The following is a 21,522-nucleotide window of genomic DNA, read 5'->3' on the forward strand; positions in this document are numbered from 1 at the left end:
GAAGAAAACGTCAGCAGGGAACAATTGAACAAAAAATTGTTAGTGGTAAGGCTCACGCTGCCGGAAACTAATGCAGGCATCTATCCCCCAGGATTTTAATTTATATAAGGAAAGAAAAGTGAAGAAACACCACAGTCTGACTTGGAGTGTTAGATGCGGTCAATATTTCATTTAAGTCAAACTCATTAAGTCTGTCCTTAAGTCCCAGCTCCAACCTTCATCCAGCTCAATGCCAGGACAAAACTGCAACACACAGCATCACTTCTCTCTATGCCAAATCCTTGTTTTCTTGAGAAACAAACACAAGCATGTGAGAGGGAACAGAGTCACACTGTACTGCAAGAGGTAGGCTGACCCACGCAACCAGGGGAAATAAGACTGCAGTGCTTACACTGGAATACACCGGTCTCACAAACGAGACGCAAGCAGTGCACATCCACACCTGCCAATGCTAGCAACAGAAAGACAAACATTTTACCTGAAATTTGAGTTAGGTTACGCATTTCATGGCTCTCACAGCTAGAGCTGAGTCTGCTAAACAATCTGGGGGGAAAAAAATGATCTTATTGCATTGTATCTTTTCCTAATTTTCACTCCACCACTTTGTTTTAAACCAGTGAATGCACCTGAATTACCCTTTACTGAGTAATATTGCAAGTGCTAAAGCTAGCCAGAAAAGCCTTACAATAAATAAATTGTAACATAGCCTGCCAATGTGTTACAAAACATGTATGTTCTTTAAATTACATAAGTTGAGAAAATTAATGTTAATTGAAACTTAAGTGACCCAATTAGTCATTCCAATTGTTTCTCTTATCATGCAAGCCAGTGAGATGCAAAAACTGCTATTATAGCAAAGCAGTCTTACCTCAGAATTACCAGTCAAGTTCCCTTTTTTTAGTCCACTGCTTTACTCAATCTTTTTACTATTTGCAGTTTGAAGCTGTTTTCATGATCTCCAAAATCTTTGTTTCCACTTATGGATAGCACAGAAGTTAGTTTTAAAGACATACAACAGTTCGCGGCTTGTGAATTGGTGCTCGCATCACTGTGAAGGTTGCTGCTCTCTAATCAACTGCAGGCTCCACAATTGAACACTTTCTTAATAAACTCTCAGCAAATCTAACCTCTCTTCTGTGAAAGCCCATAAGGCTGGATAAAGTATCCACCTTCATCTCATCCTTGGCCTGAGAAGTTAAGTGATTCTAGGTATGGTAATACTCACATACTTTAAACCCCGTTTCTGTCAGAAGATGAATAACATTTAATTTGGGGGATACATCAGAATGCTTGGAAATTCCAGCACACGGATAAGTTTATCTCTATGGATGCAAGACATAGAGCAGTCACTATTTCTGGAACAGTCAGCCTTGAAGCATGCATCACCATGAGAATACCACCTTCTTTTCAAAGCAGCATGAGCAGTGTTACACTGAATTATCCATGCACAAGGGTACGGACAAAGGGTTATAGCCTAAACCATGAGTAATCAAATGACGGAAGTGAAGATTTTTCCATAAGATAGTGCACTACTCTACTGCTACTGTATTATATACACCACTTTTTTCTGGTAGGAAAAAATATACATACACCCAGTAACTATTTATCTGTTTGTATGGATAAGTAAGACTATATAGCAAGTGAAGTATATCACTTAGATAAATATTATGCCCTTTAAAGGGGGGAATAAAGCATCCAATTTAATTTTCATTCCGACATCTTCCATGTGCTCTGGTCTGTCTTCCCAAGTTGCTCCACCAACCAATCCTCCTCTCTCTTAAAGATACACTATCCAGTCACCTGCTTTTCCCTCACCGTAACGCCTTCTGCTCAATGTTTCTGACATCCTTCTCCAGTAAAGCTGCCAGCTTTACTCCCAGCTCCAGTCTCCATGGAAAAAAATAAAACACCTCCTCTTCACAGAGCTTCTGAGAATAGGAGAAGAATATAAAACAGGGTGGAAGTGGCTGAGGATGGGAAGTTCACTAATTATATTAGCTGCTTAAAGGAAGGCTGGGGGAGGCGTCAGTTACCAGGGGAAGGCAACACAAAGGAACAAGCTGGAAGAGCAGCACTGAAATAGCAGAATCTGGACAACCCTTCTGATCTGCAATGAGAAGACCACTGGTATAAATAAAGAGAAGTCCAAGTTCACAGCTCGTAACACTAGTACACTCCAATCCAAAGTCTGAAGGCTCTATTACATAAAGAAAGAAGGAAATTCCATTATCTGAAACTTCAATCTGTTCAATGCTACAGTACTACCTTTTAAGATAAAAAGCATAAATAACTATTAACTGGCTAACCATAGTATTCCAAAAGGACTGCAAATATTACTACAAGGAAGATCTCATTTGCTGTTTAGTACAAAATTGGAATAATCTCTGCAAAATGGATCGTTGTGTTTAATTACTGCATAATTTAATACATACATATGTATGGCAGACACCTGTAGTGTGTCTCTGAACACATGAAATACACCAGTACCAAAATTAGGTAATTGTTCACAGAAGCTTTTCCGAAAGAGTTGAGCTTCATTTTAATTTTTCCTAAATAACCAACAGCATTTTCAAATGCTTATTAGCAGCTACTTTTATCTATCCATTTTAATTGAATAAAACTTAATTAAAAGGTTCCTTATTAAAGGTTCAGTATTTCTAGCTTTCATCAGTTTCTCAGTGCTAAAGTAACTGAATACTTTACACCTGCTATACCAGAATTTAACTTTTCACTTCATTGTTTTGATTTTCTTCTCTACATCCTTTTCTGTACTGCTACCCCTTCTCCACTTCCCTTACAATCTTCCATTATTTTTCTCTCCTTTTTCCACTACTACTGCATTTTTTGTTCCTTCTTCCCCATTCTTCCCTCTCTCCATCCTACTTTTTCATTATTTACAAAAAACCTTTAAAGGCTGTGAGAAGGGACAGAGGTGAACTCTCAAGAACTGGGAAGTTGCCGCCAAAAGTTGGTATTAGCTTCTCATCATTTCCTATCTATCTCCAACCCAGGACTTCTTAGTGTTTGGATGGATGCAGAAGCACATCAAGCTCATGTTTTGTGCCTACACCAAGCTGGTCCATTTCCCCTCTCTGATGAAGACATCTCCCTCCACTTCCACCACAAGAAGTACTTGGATAGTTGACAGTACAAACACTCCTTACTAACAAAAAAAAACCCAAACAAACAAAAAAAACCCCTTACCTCAAAATCTTTGTAGCAGTGGAAGAAACTTAGTCCTCTCTTCTCCCTTGCACCTTGCACCTGTGTCCTGGTTTCAGCTGGGATAGAGTTAGCTGTCTTCCTAGTAGCTGGCACAGTGCTATATTTTGGGTTCAGTATGAGAAGAATGTGGATAACACCCTGATGTTTTCAGTTGTTGCCAAGTAGCATTTAGACTAAGTCAAAGATTTTTCACCTCCCCATGCCCAGCCAGCAAGTAGGCTGGAGGGGCACAAGAAGCTGGGAGGGGACACAGCCAGGGCAGCTGACCCCAACTGGCCAAAGGGGTATTCCATACCATGTGAGGTCATACCCAGTATAGAAACTGGGGGGAGTGGGGGCATGGGGATCGCCGCTTGGGGACTAACTGGGTGTTGATCAGCAGGTGGTGAGCAACTGCACTGCGCATCATTTGTATATTCCAATCCTTTTATTATTACTGTTGTCATTTTATTAGTGTTATCATTATCATTATTAGTTTCTTCTTTTCTGCTCTATTAAACCATTCTTATCTCAACCCACGAGTTTTACTTCTTTTCCTGATTTTTTCTGTCCCATCCCACTGGGGGGGGGGGGAAGTGAGTGAGCAGCTGTGTGGTGCTTAGTTGCTGGCTGGGGTTAAACCACAACAACCTGACATATCACTTCAGCTTATTCATACACTCCAGGGCAGCAAGAGTATTTTCATGCTGGGACAGATGGTTTGTGTATTCTAACAAGCTGGTACTGTATGAACACCTTTTTGTCATGCGCAACTCAACATAAACTATCACACATCCAGGTTATCTCACAGTTTAGTCTTCCAGAAAAAGAGTACCAAAATAGGTAACATGACCACCTGTTTTCCCACATTCCCTACTGACCTACAGATCCCTTTGCTTTTCCACTGATTGCTAAAAAAATTCTTGTGGGATTTTGCACAACCTGATCTGTTGGTGTTTACACTAAACCATCTGCAGCAAGCAAAGAACAAACTAACCAACCCAGTAACAGCAGCAACACAGCACCTGGAAGACCCCTAACAAACGGACTAGAATGAGAATAAATTACAGGACATTCTGCAACAGCGCACTTAGAGACAGAGCAATCTTCTTGTTAAACAGGAGTGCGTCGGGTCAGGGAAAAAAGAGTCCACGTAATGTAAGAACCGAGCATGGCCCACTACCCGCCAATGGCTTTTGAGAGTAAAAATAAATGGATATATAATTCATATATTTACCTTGATCTACGAGCATGAGGAGGAAAATCTTTCAAATTTTACAGCGGGCTAAAGTAAAGCCTGCTAGTTGGCATACAAATATTAGTGAAGTAATTTCAAATATGTATCTGTGCAAAAGCTAAATCTATTAGATAGTTCTAAGTTCTACAGTCCTATGGATACACCGGGACAATAAGTGCCATTTACCAAAATTAACTGTCCATTTTCCTGTTGAACAGCTACCTGAAGACAAGGAGGGAGAAAGGTCTCTTGGAATTCCCCTTCACTTTATCATTCCTTAATCTACCCTTTGAATGTCAACAGAAAAGGTAGTAAGTCATTTAAGAGTTTGATTCCGCTCATTTCGGCAGAACTGGGGAAAAATCAGTTTAAGTTGCAAGTTGGAAAGTCAGGGAGCCAGCTTCATAGCCGCAGCAAATCAGCACGGTCCTAAGTATTTAGGAAAAATAAAGTCTCACTCTTTTCCCAGCTAGAGCTCACGCTCTGACCCCAGAGGATACATGGCACAATCCCCGGACGATACCAAGAAGCTCTTACTGCAATCTCAAAAAAGATGAAATGAGATGAATTTGCTGAGAAATAGTCAGAAAAAATCAGCAGTAGGAGCCTACATTATCAGAAATACAGAGCATAAAAATTTACACACAAGAGGTAAGAAGGTAACTCTACAATTTTTCAACACCAAAAAGCAATTTTCAAAACATACATACAGAGTCCCTGATTTCATGGCAAGGTCTTTAACTTCAAGCATTTGAAAGAGAGCTCTAAAGCATACATTTGAATGCGAGGGAGTGTTAAACTAGGGTAATATGCCAAGACGGGATTTGTTTTCTTTCTCCAGTGCTCACACCTCCTAGGAAAACTGTTTTTCCTCTCATTCCAAAGAGCAGCACTGCGAAGTTGACTGATGATGAGCCAGGGGCTTTGATCCCTACTTTTGCTTTTGCTGAAGACACACCTGCCTTCACCAGTTAGCAATTCTAAACTGCTTCTACTATAGAAGTAGAATTCTTTTCCTTCCAGATCCAAAGCAGGGCTAAAAGGAAGAATGCAGATTTTAATAAATCTTTTACAGACTAGCATGAATTATTACTTTTTCCAATAGCTACCTCAATTCCCAGAACTCAAAGTGTTTTATAAATCAAAAGCTTTAGTGGTTTACATCTTTCTGTGTAACTTTTACAGCAAGAACCCAGAGTACCTGAGGAACACTTCGTCCTGATGAACACTTCGGCAGGCACAGAGAAATTCAAAGGCACCAGCGACCCGCCCTGTCTCTTTTGGGCTTTGGATCATGCTAACCTAAGAAGAGCAAACAAGAATTCCCATTGCCAGCAGCGCATTTGAAGTTTTGAAGATGTCACTGGTTACCTCACATGCAGCCATACATGACCATCGAAACTTTGCATCATCTTATTTAAATGTAGATTTTCAATATTACCATACTAGCATCATTATTAGTTTCACTTGATAAATTTTTTGGTATTCATACTAAAAAAAATCCATTTTAACAGCAAAACTTGCAAAATCAGGATCAGGCATAAGTTATTCTGGGAGTGGTTTTTGAGGGGGTTTGGAGGTTTTTAATCTGCTGAAAGTCTTAAGATAATTTTTCTTCACAGTTTTTATTAGTTCCAGTCCTTTTTAGGATAAGGAAATAGCTGTACTCATTTCCAGCAGGATTCTAATTAAAATATGACAGGTTTTACAGAGGACTGTAATAACCAGGATTATTTTGGCCTGCAAATTTAAAAAGAATAATTTCATATTAAAAGTAGTAAGAATAATACACATTTCTTATAAAGCTCTATTCACTCAGAGATCTCAAAGATCAGAATGAAATTCAGCAGTAATCTACACCTTTTCAGATGGAAGTTTTAGAAGGTATTCATTGAAGGTATGCAGTAGAAGGAAGAAACAAGGCAAAACTCCATGTACCACGCACCTCAGACCTTTACCCGAGTGTCAAGGCGTTCCATTTTGCCAGTTAGACTGCGTAGTCCTTATTTGTTTATACAGCCAGAGACTACACTGTGGCATCATTAACGTCCCCTGCTTTACACACTTCACTTTAGAAACTGCCTGCTTCCTCACTTCCTCTGACACGGTGTGCTGATATTCCCAACCCTGTGCTACAAGACCCATCCAAGGACTGAAAAGCGCAAGGTGAACAAAAGATGAATGCATACTCTCACATCGCCTCGGCAGGATCAGCCTGCAAACCAGCTCCCCCCCCGCCCATCACGCATGCTTTACTAACAGCTCAAATTCTGCAGGGAAACACTTTTCTTATTTTTTATTTATTCTCAAAACTTTTTAAAGAAAAATGTACATTCTGAGGTCAGCCATGAGGACACTGAATTTTCCGTCAAATTCAGCAGTTTGTTGGGGAAAAGAGATTTAAATTGAAACAGTTAAAAACTGTTTGTTTTTGAAAAGGCACTCTTACCCTGCACTGAAGTGCCAGATAACTGCAGTGACCCTGCAGGTCAGGAAAACACCATTTCATCTAGACCACGCGTTTAGCCTACGGTATGGCTGCAAGGCACAGAAAGGCTCAATGTATTCCTGTTTTAACAAAGCTTGGAGAGGAGCCACCAAAGAACAGCTGCATTTATGCGTTCTGAAATAAGACCCAACCCATCTCATACTTTGAGCTTGAAACCTGCGTCCTCAGAGGTGACGGAGGAACCGTTTTACAGCATCACTTCGCGGGGGTAGGTAGATGTTCAGCCTTTCTTAGAAGATTTACGCACTGGTCACTCCTGATCGTATCAGACTCTACAGACTATTAAACAGCCCAGCGTGCTATAGCGAATCTGGTTGTCAGTACATGTTGTCTGCGTATTGCTTGCAGGAGAAAAGTGTGCCGCCAATGCACAAGAACCTGATACAGCCGTTGGGCCAGAGGAGCCCTTTCCCAGAAGGTGCTGGGATATGAAGCTCTGTTTTGGCATGTGGAGCCCAATCATGCCACCTCCTGGTTAGGAATGGCCACTCTACTCTCCCCACTACACAGGTGTTCAGTGCTTGGGAAGTTCACAGTTGACTGGGATTTTCTACTCAGCTATCCTGCCTTCTCCTGCTACCGACTGCAAATATTATCAATTTTCCAAATTCTTGAGTTTAAAAATATCTACTCTTGAGGCATAAAGGAAGAGAGATGGATGATTACAGTAGGTGTTCCCTGATGAATACAGCAAGGAGACCAAGAACGAAGGAAATCTACTACAAGAATTCCCAGGACAAATAAAAAACATTCTTCTCCTTCCAAGGATAACATTCGTGTTGCCAAAAAACAGTGCTCTCTGTGGATGAGGCTATGGCCATCCAGATAAGCCCCAGCAAATGCCTTTGACCTTCCCTTAAGCAGTCGGTGCTGAATAGCAAATGCTATTTGCACTGAATTGCACTTTAAGCATCTCCACCGATTCAAACAGCACCTTTTAAAGAGTGAAGCACTTTTTTTTTTTTACACAAGGGTATCAGAATCTAACCCTCAGTTATTGCATTTATATAGTTCACTCTTTGCAAGAGAAATTTACTGTGTTTCAAAATACATGTTTTCTAAGACCACAGATCAAATGGTCCTAAGCTGCTTCAGATGGCTGAGAGATTTTTATTATTTATTTTTTTAAATTACTCTCCCCCTCCCCCCCCCCCTTCAGCAAGCCCACCTTTTATGACTAACTTAGGGTCAATATAAACACTTACAAAGGTTGCTTTGTTACACTTATTCTAACATTTTATAGTATTTTTTTTTCCCCTAAATCCGGTTATCACCTGGGATTCATCTGCATTATATTCTGCAGGGCAAAAAACACTTCCTGAGATTATGAACACATACCATGTTGTCATACCACAATAAAAAAAACTATTCACCTTCAAAAAAAAGATTTAAAAAAGCAAAGCTCATCAGTCAGTTCTAAAACCTGCAGCATATCCTACTGATTTTCATGACTACGAGGGTCTTAGCTGCATCAGTCAATATATTGTATTTGTATAAGGACTGCCTGATAGCCCACTAACGGCAACAGAAAGACTCCCATTAACTTTAGTGAGCTTTGAACCAAGTCTGTAATACCTAGCGCATCACTGCTTTATGGAAATCGTAAGTACCTTGTACTCATCTGGAGTTTGCACTGATATTGCTCCTTTTTACTGAAAGGGATCCAAATGATAAGATATATAAATCTGGCTTCTAATGAAACCAGGATATGTCAAACACATGCTCTAAACATCAGTGTGTTTCCCAAGTCAATCTTCCAGTTATTTACGCAGCATTTCTTGGGACAGCAAAGTAAACAGCAATCAACACAAACTGTTTTGTGAACACAGATTTCTTCTCACCTGATGTAAACATCAGGAAAAAAAGAAACAACAAGCAGAAAACTGACCACTCACAGATTAGTATTAATGTATGAATTTACGTTAACATTTTACATTCATCTTACTTTACTCCAAAGGCTTGTTTAGACAGAGTAAACTAATAAATTTGCAAGTATATTTTCCCAAGTAGTTTCCAATGGAAAATTTGAGAAAAACTAAAAAGTGTCAGAGGCCTGACTTTAGCAGGTCACAGGCTTGACCAACAACAGCCTTTCACATCTTGGGCTAAGGATACCATTGCCATATTCTGTATTGCCAAGACAAACAATTTTCATGTAGAGACCTTATTATTGCCCCAGGTTTTCAATAGAAACATACATTGATGAACGAAATCTGCCTTCCTGTATGAAAAGCAAATGAATCTCCAAGAGTCCAAAGAAATCCAAACCCCCTCCCATAAGCCAATATATTAGTTGAAATCCTGAACATGAGACAAAACAAATTTGCATTACATCAAGAGTCTTCAGACTAGCTAGAACAATTATTGCAGGCTCGTACGAAAGACAGTACTAATGTTCATTCAGTGTATAGGCTAAGTAATTGTATACCTTTTGAATAATCATGCCCTGTCCTACAAGGAGCTTTATGACGCTGAGCTGTATGAGTCTAATCGACACGACCGGAGGTTTAACAAACTCATGCTATGCCACATGCAATAATCCGGAGACTTAACTCAAGATTAAAGTCAAAGGCCTGACTCTCATTGCCTCCAGAATGCCAACTGAAAGTCTGAGGTCAATTGTACCATCATTACATTGAGAGAAATTAGCTACCTCATTACCCAAGTAATGCTGATACTTCCGTGGGGAGAGAGGCTCTTACGTTGGCCGGCTCTTTCCAATAGGTCTTTTCCCTTTGTGTTTATATTACAAAACACATAGCTGGCTTTAATAACATACTCTGCAAGACATTCCAAAGCCACACACATATGAATACACACACGCAAAATTTGCTTGTCCCAAGAAGTATACAGACAATTAGGTGACACTTTAGCTTATTAAAAATAATGCTGATATAAAAGAAGTTTTGAACTACGAGACAGTTCCAGCTGGCTGTAGCTTTCTGTGTCATCCACACCTTCACAGCTGAAGTCACACACTGATTTTTATATTCATAATCATAAATATCTTACACAAAACAATAAATATTTACATACATGCAAAAATAACACACATAAGCAGCTCATTAGCTACCATGGTAGGAAGTAGCACTACAACAGAGAGGCTCTCAGCTCTCCCTGGAGCTTTAGAGTGTGCTGCGGGATAAGCGCAAGTTCGGTACAAGAGGTACTGCTCAAGAACCCACCCTTCGCTTTTAACATTTTTCATCTGACCAAGCATTATCTGACCTCGCACATTGATCAAGATACCTCCTTACTCCAAGCAGTACAATCTTACCTAAAGAAAATAACGACCTGTAACCAGCTTACGACAAAATCACTTAAAGCTATCCGTAAAACAGTGTGATTCTTCCAGCTCTTTTAACAGCCTGGTACACAAAGTAGTTCAGTTAATACAGAAAAGCCCTCTCCAACAGATGGAGATTCGCCTATTCTTTATAGAGTTTGGCTACCTATTAGAACTAAAAGAGGTCTTGTTTTCGTTGCCGACTAGATTATCTTATCAGCATAAACGTGTTCAAAGCATTTTGCAAAAGTTTGAATAAACAAATATAGACCAAGGTAAATAATATCGCCAACCATTCGCACTTCACAGGTTCTTCTAATAGATGACTTACAAATGGCTTTTCCATCTCTAATAGTATAACCGTCATGTAGGAGCTACTTCTATATGAAACAGGTAATGACCCAGGGGAAAATAAAGTATCTTCTGATTAAGGCACTTGATGAGTCATTCAGAGACTGGGCTCATTTTCAGAATCCACCACAGCCTCCCTCAGTGATTTTTAGAGAAATCATTTAGTTCATGCCTTCACACTTTGTATCTAAGAAGCACTAGTAACTTTTTCCTCACCTTTCTTTGTGTTGTTTGGCAAGTATGCAAATTCTCTGCCACAGGAAATGCCCTCTTCCTGTGGGTTTCACCACACATTGTACCATGGAGGCTCTGACCCGCATAAGGGCCAAACTAAATAATATTTATCCGTCCCTCAGTGGTGAGGGGTAAATAGCTATGGCCTCAAGTATGCATCTGACACAGGTCAACCTGTAGGATGCAGACCTACGTAATAAAAACATAACTGATTTTAAAAACAACAAATTACTTAAGTACACAAGTATGCACAAACTTTAAAAAAATAATCAAGCAAACAAACAACAACAAAAAACAGTAACGGGGAAAAACATGGGGTCTTATCTTTACAAGTAAATCCAGTTTCATAAATTGAAACAGTATTTCCAGAATGCCTGTCACTTGCATGCCCTTCTGCAGTCTCACACAGCAGCATGTTTCTTCTCAACCTCAGGTTCTAGCAACTGACATGAAAAATCACAGCCCTTTCAAGTCAGGAAGAACACTTGCAGCTCTCGACTCTGAAGCAGAAACCTTCAAATCTACACTTAGGCATTTTATACAGAATCTGCTGGTGATCAAAAAAGCTTAGTATGCCACCAAAATAACCTGGTTGCTATTGTTACGTATGCAGCTGATGGTACGTTGTATTTTAAAGAACAGAAATCCAGAGTCTGGGAGCATCGCTTGATTGCGGACATATCCTAGAAATACAGTACTACAGAGATCCTTGCACCACTGTCCCACATTCTTCTGGCAGCCAAAAAAATTTCTGCCAGTTCTATACATTTCCTTTCCATTTATACCCAGCAGCAACCAGTAGATTAATTCTCATTTCCTTAAGTAGCTATACTCTTACCTTGATGAAAGCGTTTTAACAGTCATCGTATGTTAGACTCTAAACCAAATCTCTAGAAAGCTTGACAGATGGCGTTTGGAAGGATAATGCCAGGTATCTGGTGTGAATCTGACATTAGCATTCCCTACAGACAGCTTGCCTTCATCTTTTAAAAATTCACCAATATACATGTAGTCCTAGTTATACTAAGAAGGAATGAGAAAACTCATCATTTATTCAATCTCATAGGGGCCCAAAGTGCAATTTCCACATGGAGGTGACACCTAGAAATACCCTTTTTTTTTTAAACTTTACTTCGCACGCTCTCGGTTTTGTCCTTCATGCCTTTCCTTTCCCTGCATACCCGCACACTCTCGGCGGACACCTCCCCCCTCTGGGAACAGGCCGAACTGCAAGGTGCAAGATACCCGTCCCTCTAGGAAATCGGGGCTTTGTTCATCCTATGTTTATTAGAAAAACAACTGCGAAAAGCAGCATGGCTGCCTCTTCAGCAGCAAGGGAGCTGTGACAGCAGCGTACTAAAGGTGTCGGTACTCCGACCGAACGTCCGAGCTATCCAACGGGAGCACTTGTGACAAAACCCGGGCTCGGTATCGTCATTCGCATTCAATAAAACACGTATTAAGGAAAGACAAGGACGAGACTGTAACTTTTAACCAGTTACGGTTTCCCTTCAGACACAGAAGGACTTTGGGAACTCTTCGCCGCCTCTGAAGGCGAGTTTATCTGAATCTGTGGCTCTCTCGAGGGCCTAGCCGTGCATTTCTTTGCCTCAGCCCCACTGAAGGGCTTGACGGGTTTGTCTTGCTTCAGGCACCGCTCCTTGCTACTCCCTTCAGGCACCGGGTTCCAAGTTTAGCAGGGATTTTGAGAGTGACTATTACGCGCCTCGGGAGCGGGAAAAGCGCGAGGGCAACTTACTGGATCAGCCTTCTGCAAAAGTTGCGGTGCTGTGCCACCAGGCCCGCGCTCAGCGGCCATCAGCAGAGGGACCAGGCTGTAAACTTTCTGGAGAAGCTGCCGCCGACCCAGTTCCGCCAGGGCCGGGAGAGCCGGGGGGCTCACGGCGCGCACCGCGACGGCTACCACGGGCGGCCGCCGGCAGCCGGGGCGGTGGGGGGGGGGGGGGGGGGGGGGGGGAGCCCTCCGCGCCCCGGCCGCAGCCCCGTCCCCGCCCCGGCCGCCCGCCGCTCCCTCCGCACAGCGCGGCCCGGCGGCACCTCCGCGCCGGCCTCCCCCCGCTTCGGGGCGCGGCGCCGGGGGACGAGAGCCCCGCCGGCAGCCTCCGGCTGAAGGAAGCCGGCAGCCGGGGGGGCGGCCCTGCCCGCCAGCCGCGGCGAGGCGCCCCGCACCGCCGGCCGCGCAGGGGCACGTCGCCGGGCGGCGGGCCGCCGAGCCCCGGGCGGGCTCCCCTCAGACCGGCCGCCGCCGCCGCCGTCCCCGCCGAGGCCGCGTGGGAGCGCGGCCGCGCCGCCGCCCGCCCGAAGAAGACCCGAGCTTACCCGGCCGCCGAGCGCCGGCCCTGAGGGCGGCCCCCCCCACCCCTCCCGCCCCGGCGGAGCGGCGGCGGGTCGGGCGGGCGCGGAGCCTTACCGTCGGCCAGGAGGCGCATGGCGTGGACAAAGGAGGGATCCAGGCTGTCCTTCTCGGCCATCAGCTCGGGCAGGTACTTCTCCTGCTCCATCGCCTCGGGGCCGCGGCGCCTGGGCACGCCGGGGCGGGCTGCCGCTGCCGCCGCCGCCGCCGACCTCCTCGTCGCCCGCCCGCCCTCGCCGGTCGCCCGGCGGCTGGCAGGTGCCCCGCGCCACTCCCGCGGCGGGGCGCTGCCCTCGGCCGCCCCGAGCGCCGCCTCCGCCTTCCCCTCACGCCGCGCTGGGGGCGGAGCCCGGGCGCGGGGGCGGTGCCGCGGCTCGCCGCCGCTTTTATTCGCCCCGCCCCGCCCTCCCGCCAGTCAGCGCCCCTCGCCCGCCGCCGGCCTTTAACGAGGGGGGCGGAGCGAGACGCGCCCCTCCCACCGCCACCGCCGCCCACCCACCATTGGTGGGTGCGCCCCGCCAGGCGGGGGCCCGGGCGAGAGGCTCGCTCGCCATTGGCCGTCGCTAGGGCGGGCGGCCCCGGCTGAGAGAGAGAGAGGGAGGGAGGGAGAGAGACTCTGTGTGTGTGCGTGTGCGCGCACGTCCGCGCGTGTCTGTGCGCGCCCGCGGGCGCCCGCGCGCGTCCGCCCGCGTTCTCCGCGTGCCGGCGGCCCCGCCAGCACGTGGCGGGGACGGGGACGCGCGGGCACGGGCGCGGGCGCAGGCACGCGCGCGCTTTGTCCGCGCGGAGCGTGCCCGCGGGCCGGGCTGCGCCGGCGGGTCCCTGCCCGTGCGCGCGCGACTCCGTGCTGCCGGCGCGGGCCCCCGCGGGCGAGGGCGGGTGCCCCCGCGGGGGCTCGGCCGGGGCGCGGGGCTGCCTCCGCCCCGCCCCGCCCCTGCCGGCCGCTCTCCGCGGTGCTGAAGCGGCGTGGGCGGGGACCGGGCGCCGGCCGTGGCCCGGCCCGGCTCCCCGCGGCGGCCGCCGCGTCCGTGGGGCGTCCGTGGGGCGTCCCCCGCGGCGGAACGCGGCGCTGCGCCCCCCCCCCCCCCCCCCCCCCACCGCCCCGCAGCCGCTCCCCGCGCTACCGGCCGAAGGGCGTCGGGCGGCCCCGGCGCCGCCAGCCGGGGTCAACGGGGCGGGCTCTGGGATTCCCGTCGGAATCCAGCGCGGGGCATTCGTGCGCCGGCGGTCGCGGTCGCCCGGGAATTGCGCCCCGTCCGCCCCAGGCGGCTCGGTAACGGCAGGAAGCGAAGGACGCTTCGCTCCCCTCGAGCCGCTGGAACGTGGTCCGCGGGACCTCGAGAGCCAAGGGGCTGCCAGCCCGCGCGGCGTGTCCCCCCCACACGACCCCCCGGTGGCGTAGTGCTCGCCGCCAGGACCACTGACTTCGTATGCATGCTGATGGAACAGGTACCTGCTGCAGTAATGCACTCGTAAACCGCCCACCGCGGCTCATCTCCGGGCTTTTTCGCTGCGGTGCTTGGAATTGTCTCTTTTTTTTTTCTTGGCAAAGGGTGGAGGAACAAAGAAAGGTAAAAATCAAGACAAAAACCCTGTATGGGCCTCCACAAGACATTGTTCCGAAGGTGCTGTACAGCCTTTGCATAAAAATTTGGTCCGTGATGCTTTCAACGTCCTAAGATAGGCGCAGGCAGCCCTTATGCAATTTTCACTCAGTGCGCAGCTAATTGAGGGACTGGGGTGTTTACAAGAACAGGTAGAGAATGCTGGTGGCCAACGTGCAATTATTCTGCAGTGTTTCTGGGGAGGTGGGGAATAAAATACCCGAGGACTAACTTCCCTGCTGAGGAAGAGTAGGAGCGGGAAAAGAGCGCGATTTTAGCAAACCTGTGAAACACTTCAGAAGCAGAGAGGACCGATAGCAGAACTGCAAGGTTTAATTGGCAATCAGCTTTCCTACAGACTGGCTGTGGGGATAAAGGCAAGGCATAAGTCCTCATTTGCCAAAAAAACAGACAACCAACCAACCAAATAAAACAAAAGGAAGTGTAGAACTAAGATATTTTACTAATAATTCACCCCGGTTCAATTTACCGCATGAGCAGTCCTCCTTCCTTCCCGGTGACGAGTGCAGCAAGAAGCGGCACCCTGTTCTCAGCGCAGCTCAGGACTGCCGGGCGTGCGGGATCCCCCGTGCCTTCAGGTGGTGCTTCTGCAGCTCTGCCCGTCGGGGCAATCCGGGCTGGTGCCCCTCCGCTCAGAAAGAGAGAAGACTGCTGGGAGGTGTGCTCTCTCCCCAGGCACCTCCAAGACGGATCTCAGCCATCCTTGCTCGGAAGCAATCCTGGTCTGGTAGCTTTCGAAACACACCATATGGTCATGTATATGGAAAATGAGTTTTGGGGGCTTTCCATCTGGGGTGTTAGAAGAATAGTGTTACTTTAGTCTGTTTAATTGTACTTAACCTACTTAGATCGTAGGAAGCTTTGATTTAAACACCTTTAAGTTTATTAAACAGTAGGAAGTGCTACATTCAGCAAACTCTTTTTTTTCTGGTCGAAGGAGTAGAGAGCAAGTTTGCCCGCACATCTTTTTACAGCAAAGTAGACAGAAACAAGTTTCCTCTAAGCTGATTTTTCAAAAGTTATAACGTTAAATCGACTTTCAGTGATACTTAGGCTGCAAAGCCATTGACATGCTTTTCTGAGTTCTACCTTATATCTCATTAAAAAAAAAAAACAAAAACAGCAACAACAAAAAAAACCCCACAGCATTAAAATGTGTCAGACAGGAAGTATAGACCTCTAATGACATCAGTCATGACTTCATTGCTAGTTGGAGATCACTTTTTTTTCATAGCTACTAAAAACCAAAGACACATTTTACAACTTCTGAGTTTGAAGTGCCAAGCCAAATTAAAGTTTATCTGTACTATATTTTATTACTAAGTCTGATATTGAAGCGGATCACAGCATACCAGATTATAGCTTATTTGAAGATAGAGCTGGCAACAATCGTTACATATTTTTGCCAGTGCCAACGAAATACGGGTGTGTTATCATGTAGCACTGAAGCCAAAAAGCAGCGGAAGCAAACAATTGCAGGAAAATCTCCAAACTTTCCAATGCTTATTTTAAAATTATGAAATCTTTTGAGAATATGCAGTAGCATGAATGGTCAAGTGTGAGCACAAGGACAATGAATTACCCTTCTGACACATCACATTAAAGTCAGTATAATAATTTTAATCAGTACAGTTATCTATGTCTGTGTGAGTACACCTAGGACCTCATACACCAAAGATCAGATTTGTCAAGAGTTTTTGATTTCAGAAATTCCATTTGCTTTCAAATTTCTTCCCTATTTCACTTGCTTTGGCTACGGGTAAGGGTTGTCTGGTTCTGGAACTGACTACAGATCAGGATAAAAAAAACCAGGGAGTTTCTCCTACCATCTATGTTAGCCATATCCTTCCCTAAAAGTGGAATCACTATTGACTTTATAAGGAATAAAGGAGCAGCAATATGTGTGCAAGAAAGAGGGAATGTCCCCACTTCCTTTACTTTAGTTTACTTAATTCCTTCTGGGAATACTCTCTGCATCCAGACTCCACCTGAGCTCTGCACCCTGGCCAAGGCATACTAGTCCTTGGACTGCGCAGCTTCACTCTCTTAAATAGAGTCAAGTCACACAGGTTAGTCTTTAATCTGTATAAATCATATAAATCAGCTTCAGTTAAAAAATGTATCGGTACTTTATCCTTCCAAGACATCAAATAGTTTCATATACTTGGTGAGCCCAGGACCCAGAAGAGTTCAGTGTGAGTTCCCAGCGCACGACGAGTGCTGGCTTATGCTATCACTTGGTCTGTGATACCCGCATCACCAGTTCTTAGTTCATCAAAACACACATCAAATAAAATTATGTCTGTTACAGCTCTATTTCACATTGAGCATTCTTGCGACGTTGTAAAGAAGAAGTAACCGAGGAAGGAAGTACAACCTCACTGAGAGATCTCCTTTATTATTGAATTGGGATGATTTTAACCAAAATAATAAACTACAAAACAGCAGCTGAAGACAGAAAAAACACTTAAATAGAAATGAACAGCAAAGAATCAAAGGCAGTCTAGAATGTCTGGTCTCTTCTTTCTTCCCTGTGATGCTACCAAAACTGACAGAGAAGTTGTAAGTCTATGATGTAATTTTCTCCTCTCCACATGTAGGTAAACACTAGGTCTCGTATTTTGCTCTCCCGTGTTTGAAGTTCTCTCTCTCTGCTGTTCCTTCTGACCTTTATAGTACAGCCTACCCATTGCAGGTAGCTCAAACACTCACAAAAATTGTCACCATGATCATAGCACCGTCTCCACTTCACCTGTTCCCTCTAACCTGACTGCAGTCAGTAAGTAAGAGAGGTCTGAATTTCCCTTGCATCCTTACCTGCAAGATTTAGAGCTGCTCCTTTTCCTACAAAACCTCCGGTTACATTGCTTTCTATTTTTCCTTTTCACATGATGCACAATGATTCCCTTTGTACATTTCTTTTACTTTTTCCCCTTCAGCTTATTGTTTCCACCCCCCTTTCCCTGTATGCAAATCTCCCTTTAATACAAATTTCTCTCCTAAAGGATAACAACAACAATAACAAAAACTAAATGACAAACTGAGGTACAAAGAAGGTGATACTTGATTTAGAGCAACAGAGCTACAATTTCCAGACTCCAAGGACTCTTCTTTGACCTAATCCTCCAGTTTATAGTCAAGCGCCGATTATTCAGCGCAGCAAGTTACCGAAGTTGGCCGTCTCACCTAGCTTTAGGCATGCAAAAATCAGAAGTCTAAGCCTACTCCGGTCACCATGGACACCCTTTTTACCATCAGTAGGTCGAGACAGGCTCCTCCAGCAGTTTATTCATCTGACCTGCAGGTACCTGTCTTTGGCTGAGATGAGCCATCCTGTGCAAAATTTGATTCCTCTCCACTGGATATGAAGTCAGTAACTAGGTTAGACGTAAACAGCTCTCTTGTATGTAACAACATTAGTGCAAATGAATTCCAGCAGATTTCAGTAGTGTATGACAATCAAGAGGCCAGAGGAGTTTGTCATTGTATAACAGATGACAAAACAGAAAAATAAGTCTTCCGGAAAGTGCATGTGATTTGCATGACAAAATGTATTCTACTTCAGGCGTACAGAGTTAGGTAGGCAGACCATGCTCAAAATAAAATGACAGAATTTATTTGAGAAAAAAAAAGGTGAGAGATGCATATATATATATGGTTTATCTAAGATGTAAGTCAATCTACAAATACCTGAAGAAAGTATTACACCCAAGTGAGAATAGAATTGTTTAGAGGATGCAAAGGATATAAACTAGAAATAAGGAGATTAAATTACATATGGGAAAATGAAGATTGACTGTAACAAGCTACTTTTACCATTTCATTTAGGAAGTGAACTTCCATCAGAAATAGAAAGCAAAGAAAGGGAAGCTTGTAGGTATGGATACAAGAAAACTGATAATACAATATAATTGTGCTTTTTTGTAGATTGGGGGGGGGGGGGGATTGGTGGGGCTTTTTTGGTTGGTGGGTTTGGTTGGTTGATTTTTCTACAATGTATTTGTCACTTTTTATCCAGTTTGGTTTTAGTTTAAGTTTTGTTCAGAGAATATTTATCTGTAATTGATGAATTACCAGCTTGTTTTTGTTAACCTTGCTTCCTTAAGAAAGATACAATGGAAACAACTCAACTCAGTTAGTTTATTGATCAGGTACACAAAGCCCGTAGCCAGATAACAGGATAAAGTTATACTTTATTAATCCATTGGTCTGTCGCAATGTTGCAGCAACTGAAATGGAGCAAATCCAGCATATGATTTAACATATGCCTATTTATGCATTTACAATATATAGCTCTACAGAATTTAGCCTGTTCCCACTCACTTAGCAGAAGTGTCGAAGTACACAAAGAAAATCCCAGACAAATCACCTATGGATGGTATTCATCTGTCAGCCTTAAGACCAAATATGTCAAACTACAGGACATACAAATCGTCAACAAACTGGAACAACAACAACAACAACAAAAAAGTCTTCACTAAACAAGTTTCAAGATACTTTACCATATTAAAAGGTCAGAAAGAGTTCAACTAACTCTTCAAACCCTGGTCAAAGATTGTGGAAATTCTGTTCTAAATGAAGCCTGACTTGGGGAAGGGTTTGACACTATACAGCATCTTTATCAATTTACATACTCTTAAGTATAAACTTACATAATTGTTTATTATAAATCCATTTAAAGTGTGTAATACTAGCAACTCAACAGTTTAAGAAAAAACACTACTTGCTGAGTATAGGATTGGAAGTAATTGCCCTCCAGGGCCTTGAACAAGAGAAGCTCTGGAGCTCTAAGGAACCTAGATCTCTCCACTTTCTCTATAAAGAACGATTTTAGGCAGAACGTTTCAGTAGGAACCTAAAACTTAAGAACCAGTTAGGTGTCTAATTTAGGATTAAATGCTGGTATTGCCACCAGTATGAAATTAAAAAAAAAAAAACCACAGAAAATACCTTTTTTTGACAATGTATATTCTAATTCAGCAGATGGCTGTGAAGTGGGACTCAGCCCACTCGTAAAGATTTGTCTGTTTTTAAAGAAAACATGGAATCAATACTTCACACATATTTCAGTCTTACTGGACCATAGCACAAACATTTTCTGGAAAAGTCACTGAATGATTTTAAGGCTCTCAGCAGTGTACAAGAGAAGACAGAAAATTATTTGAAAATCGAGTTAGCATTTTATTAACTGTAAACCATGGAAAAATACGACAAATTATTTCACAATTTATTTGATCAAAATGGAGCATATCTGAATACAATTTTTTTTAATGGGTAATAGGACATATAGACATTTCCAGAAGAATAAAAAACTATGCCAGCTTTGTGAGCCAGTTTTCCTTAGAGAACAAGTCCTCTATGGAAACACTTTTAAATTCCCAGTTTCTCTTTTTAGGTAAGAGCACTTCAACTCCTAAAATATCTTCAGTACACACTGAGCATTCTCATCCATAAGTTTTAGAAAAATCAGTATGAAGCTAAATTTTAAAGCCTTCAGATCAAGAGTAGCTTCAAAACTTTTAGCAAGTTTTCCCCTTCTTGCTTCTTAACATTAGCAAAGCCATTTAATGCTCCCAGCATTTTATTTCTGGAGAAGTCATCAGTATTTAGCTGTACTCATAATAGGTCTCTTAGAGATATGCATAATAAATGGAGAAGGTCAGGAAACTCAGAGGAAATTTTAAAAGCAAGCAAACATTTAGCAAGTTTGTGAGGGAAAAAAAAAAAGTTTTCACTCTCTGATCAGCTCCAGTTATAAAGTAATAAGGATGAAAATGTTAACAGCTCAGCAAATGTTGTTAAATCTGCTTATAATGATGGAGTTTATTTGCCATTTGTGCCAGAGCAAATGGATTTGCTTTGTTTCAGGAGCTGTGCTGTATTAGTCTCAACTATTGCAAAGCTCAGTTCACCCATGGAGCAAATGGATGATGAGTCATTCTTTTTCTGCACAGAGCATTAAGTGCAGTCTCATCTCGCAATTATTTAATTTCCCAAATAAGTCATTCCAAAGCTCTATGAACTCCATGATTATATAATATTTTTTTTGAGAGAATGAAATTTAAGGACAGATGATACCACTGTTACCTATGTTAAGCACTGTCCCAGTTCAGTCACTGTAATACTAATTTCATGTAACAACTGAACAATGATATTGCCTTCTGATCTTAATTTTATAGGATTTTGTATTATTGTTAAACTTTGACATCTCAAGGGCAATTCAAACTTACAGATTTACAAAACATTTTTAATAATTACTATGCAATTCTATAAATTTAGTGTACCATATACAAATGGGAAATCAGCAGCTGTTAAAATAAAAACTTGTGAGAAATCTATAATGCAATGATACTTCCCAAACTACGTAAATGTCAGCTACCTACGAGTACCTAAAACATTATTACATTAGTTTCTTAGGAATATCAAAATATGAAGCCTGATGGATTTGAGGAGATTTATTTCAAAATAATTTTTTAATGAATTATGCAAAACGCCTTTTCTCTGCTCCTGTATTTGCAATTTACTCTTTCATCCTCATATACCTTATTTTGAACATAACTTGCTCATGACAATACAACAAAACATTAATATTTTAAATACAGAATGGACATCTATCGTGGGCCTTTGGGATCATTTCCCAGAACAGACTGCCCACACCATAAAAGACCTGTGCAAGCACAAAGCGACTAGAGAATTTACAAT

The 21,522-nt window shown here is 43.5% G+C and overlaps 1 protein-coding gene across 2 annotated transcripts in view; it reads right to left on the reverse strand.

The window, feature by feature from the left end:
• Positions 1–13,538, reverse strand: part of KHDRBS2 (KH RNA binding domain containing, signal transduction associated 2) — a 379,002-nt gene extending 365,464 nt beyond the window's left edge. Inside the window, exon 1 of one of the 2 annotated variants that reach the window (XR_011328340.1) lies at positions 13,253–13,538. Coding sequence is in view for 1 of the 2 variants with exons in the window: in XM_069804568.1 (XP_069660669.1) it covers positions 13,253–13,343 (91 nt within the window). In the remaining variant the exon portion in view is untranslated. The remainder of the gene's footprint in view (positions 1–13,252) is intronic. The other variant, XM_069804568.1, reaches the window with a different exon arrangement.
• Between the last annotated feature and the right edge of the window lie 7,984 nt (positions 13,539–21,522).

The sequence above is a fragment of the Haliaeetus albicilla genome, chromosome 17 (assembly GCF_947461875.1).
Source record: "Haliaeetus albicilla chromosome 17, bHalAlb1.1, whole genome shotgun sequence".
Classification (NCBI taxonomy): Eukaryota; Metazoa; Chordata; class Aves; order Accipitriformes; family Accipitridae; genus Haliaeetus; species Haliaeetus albicilla.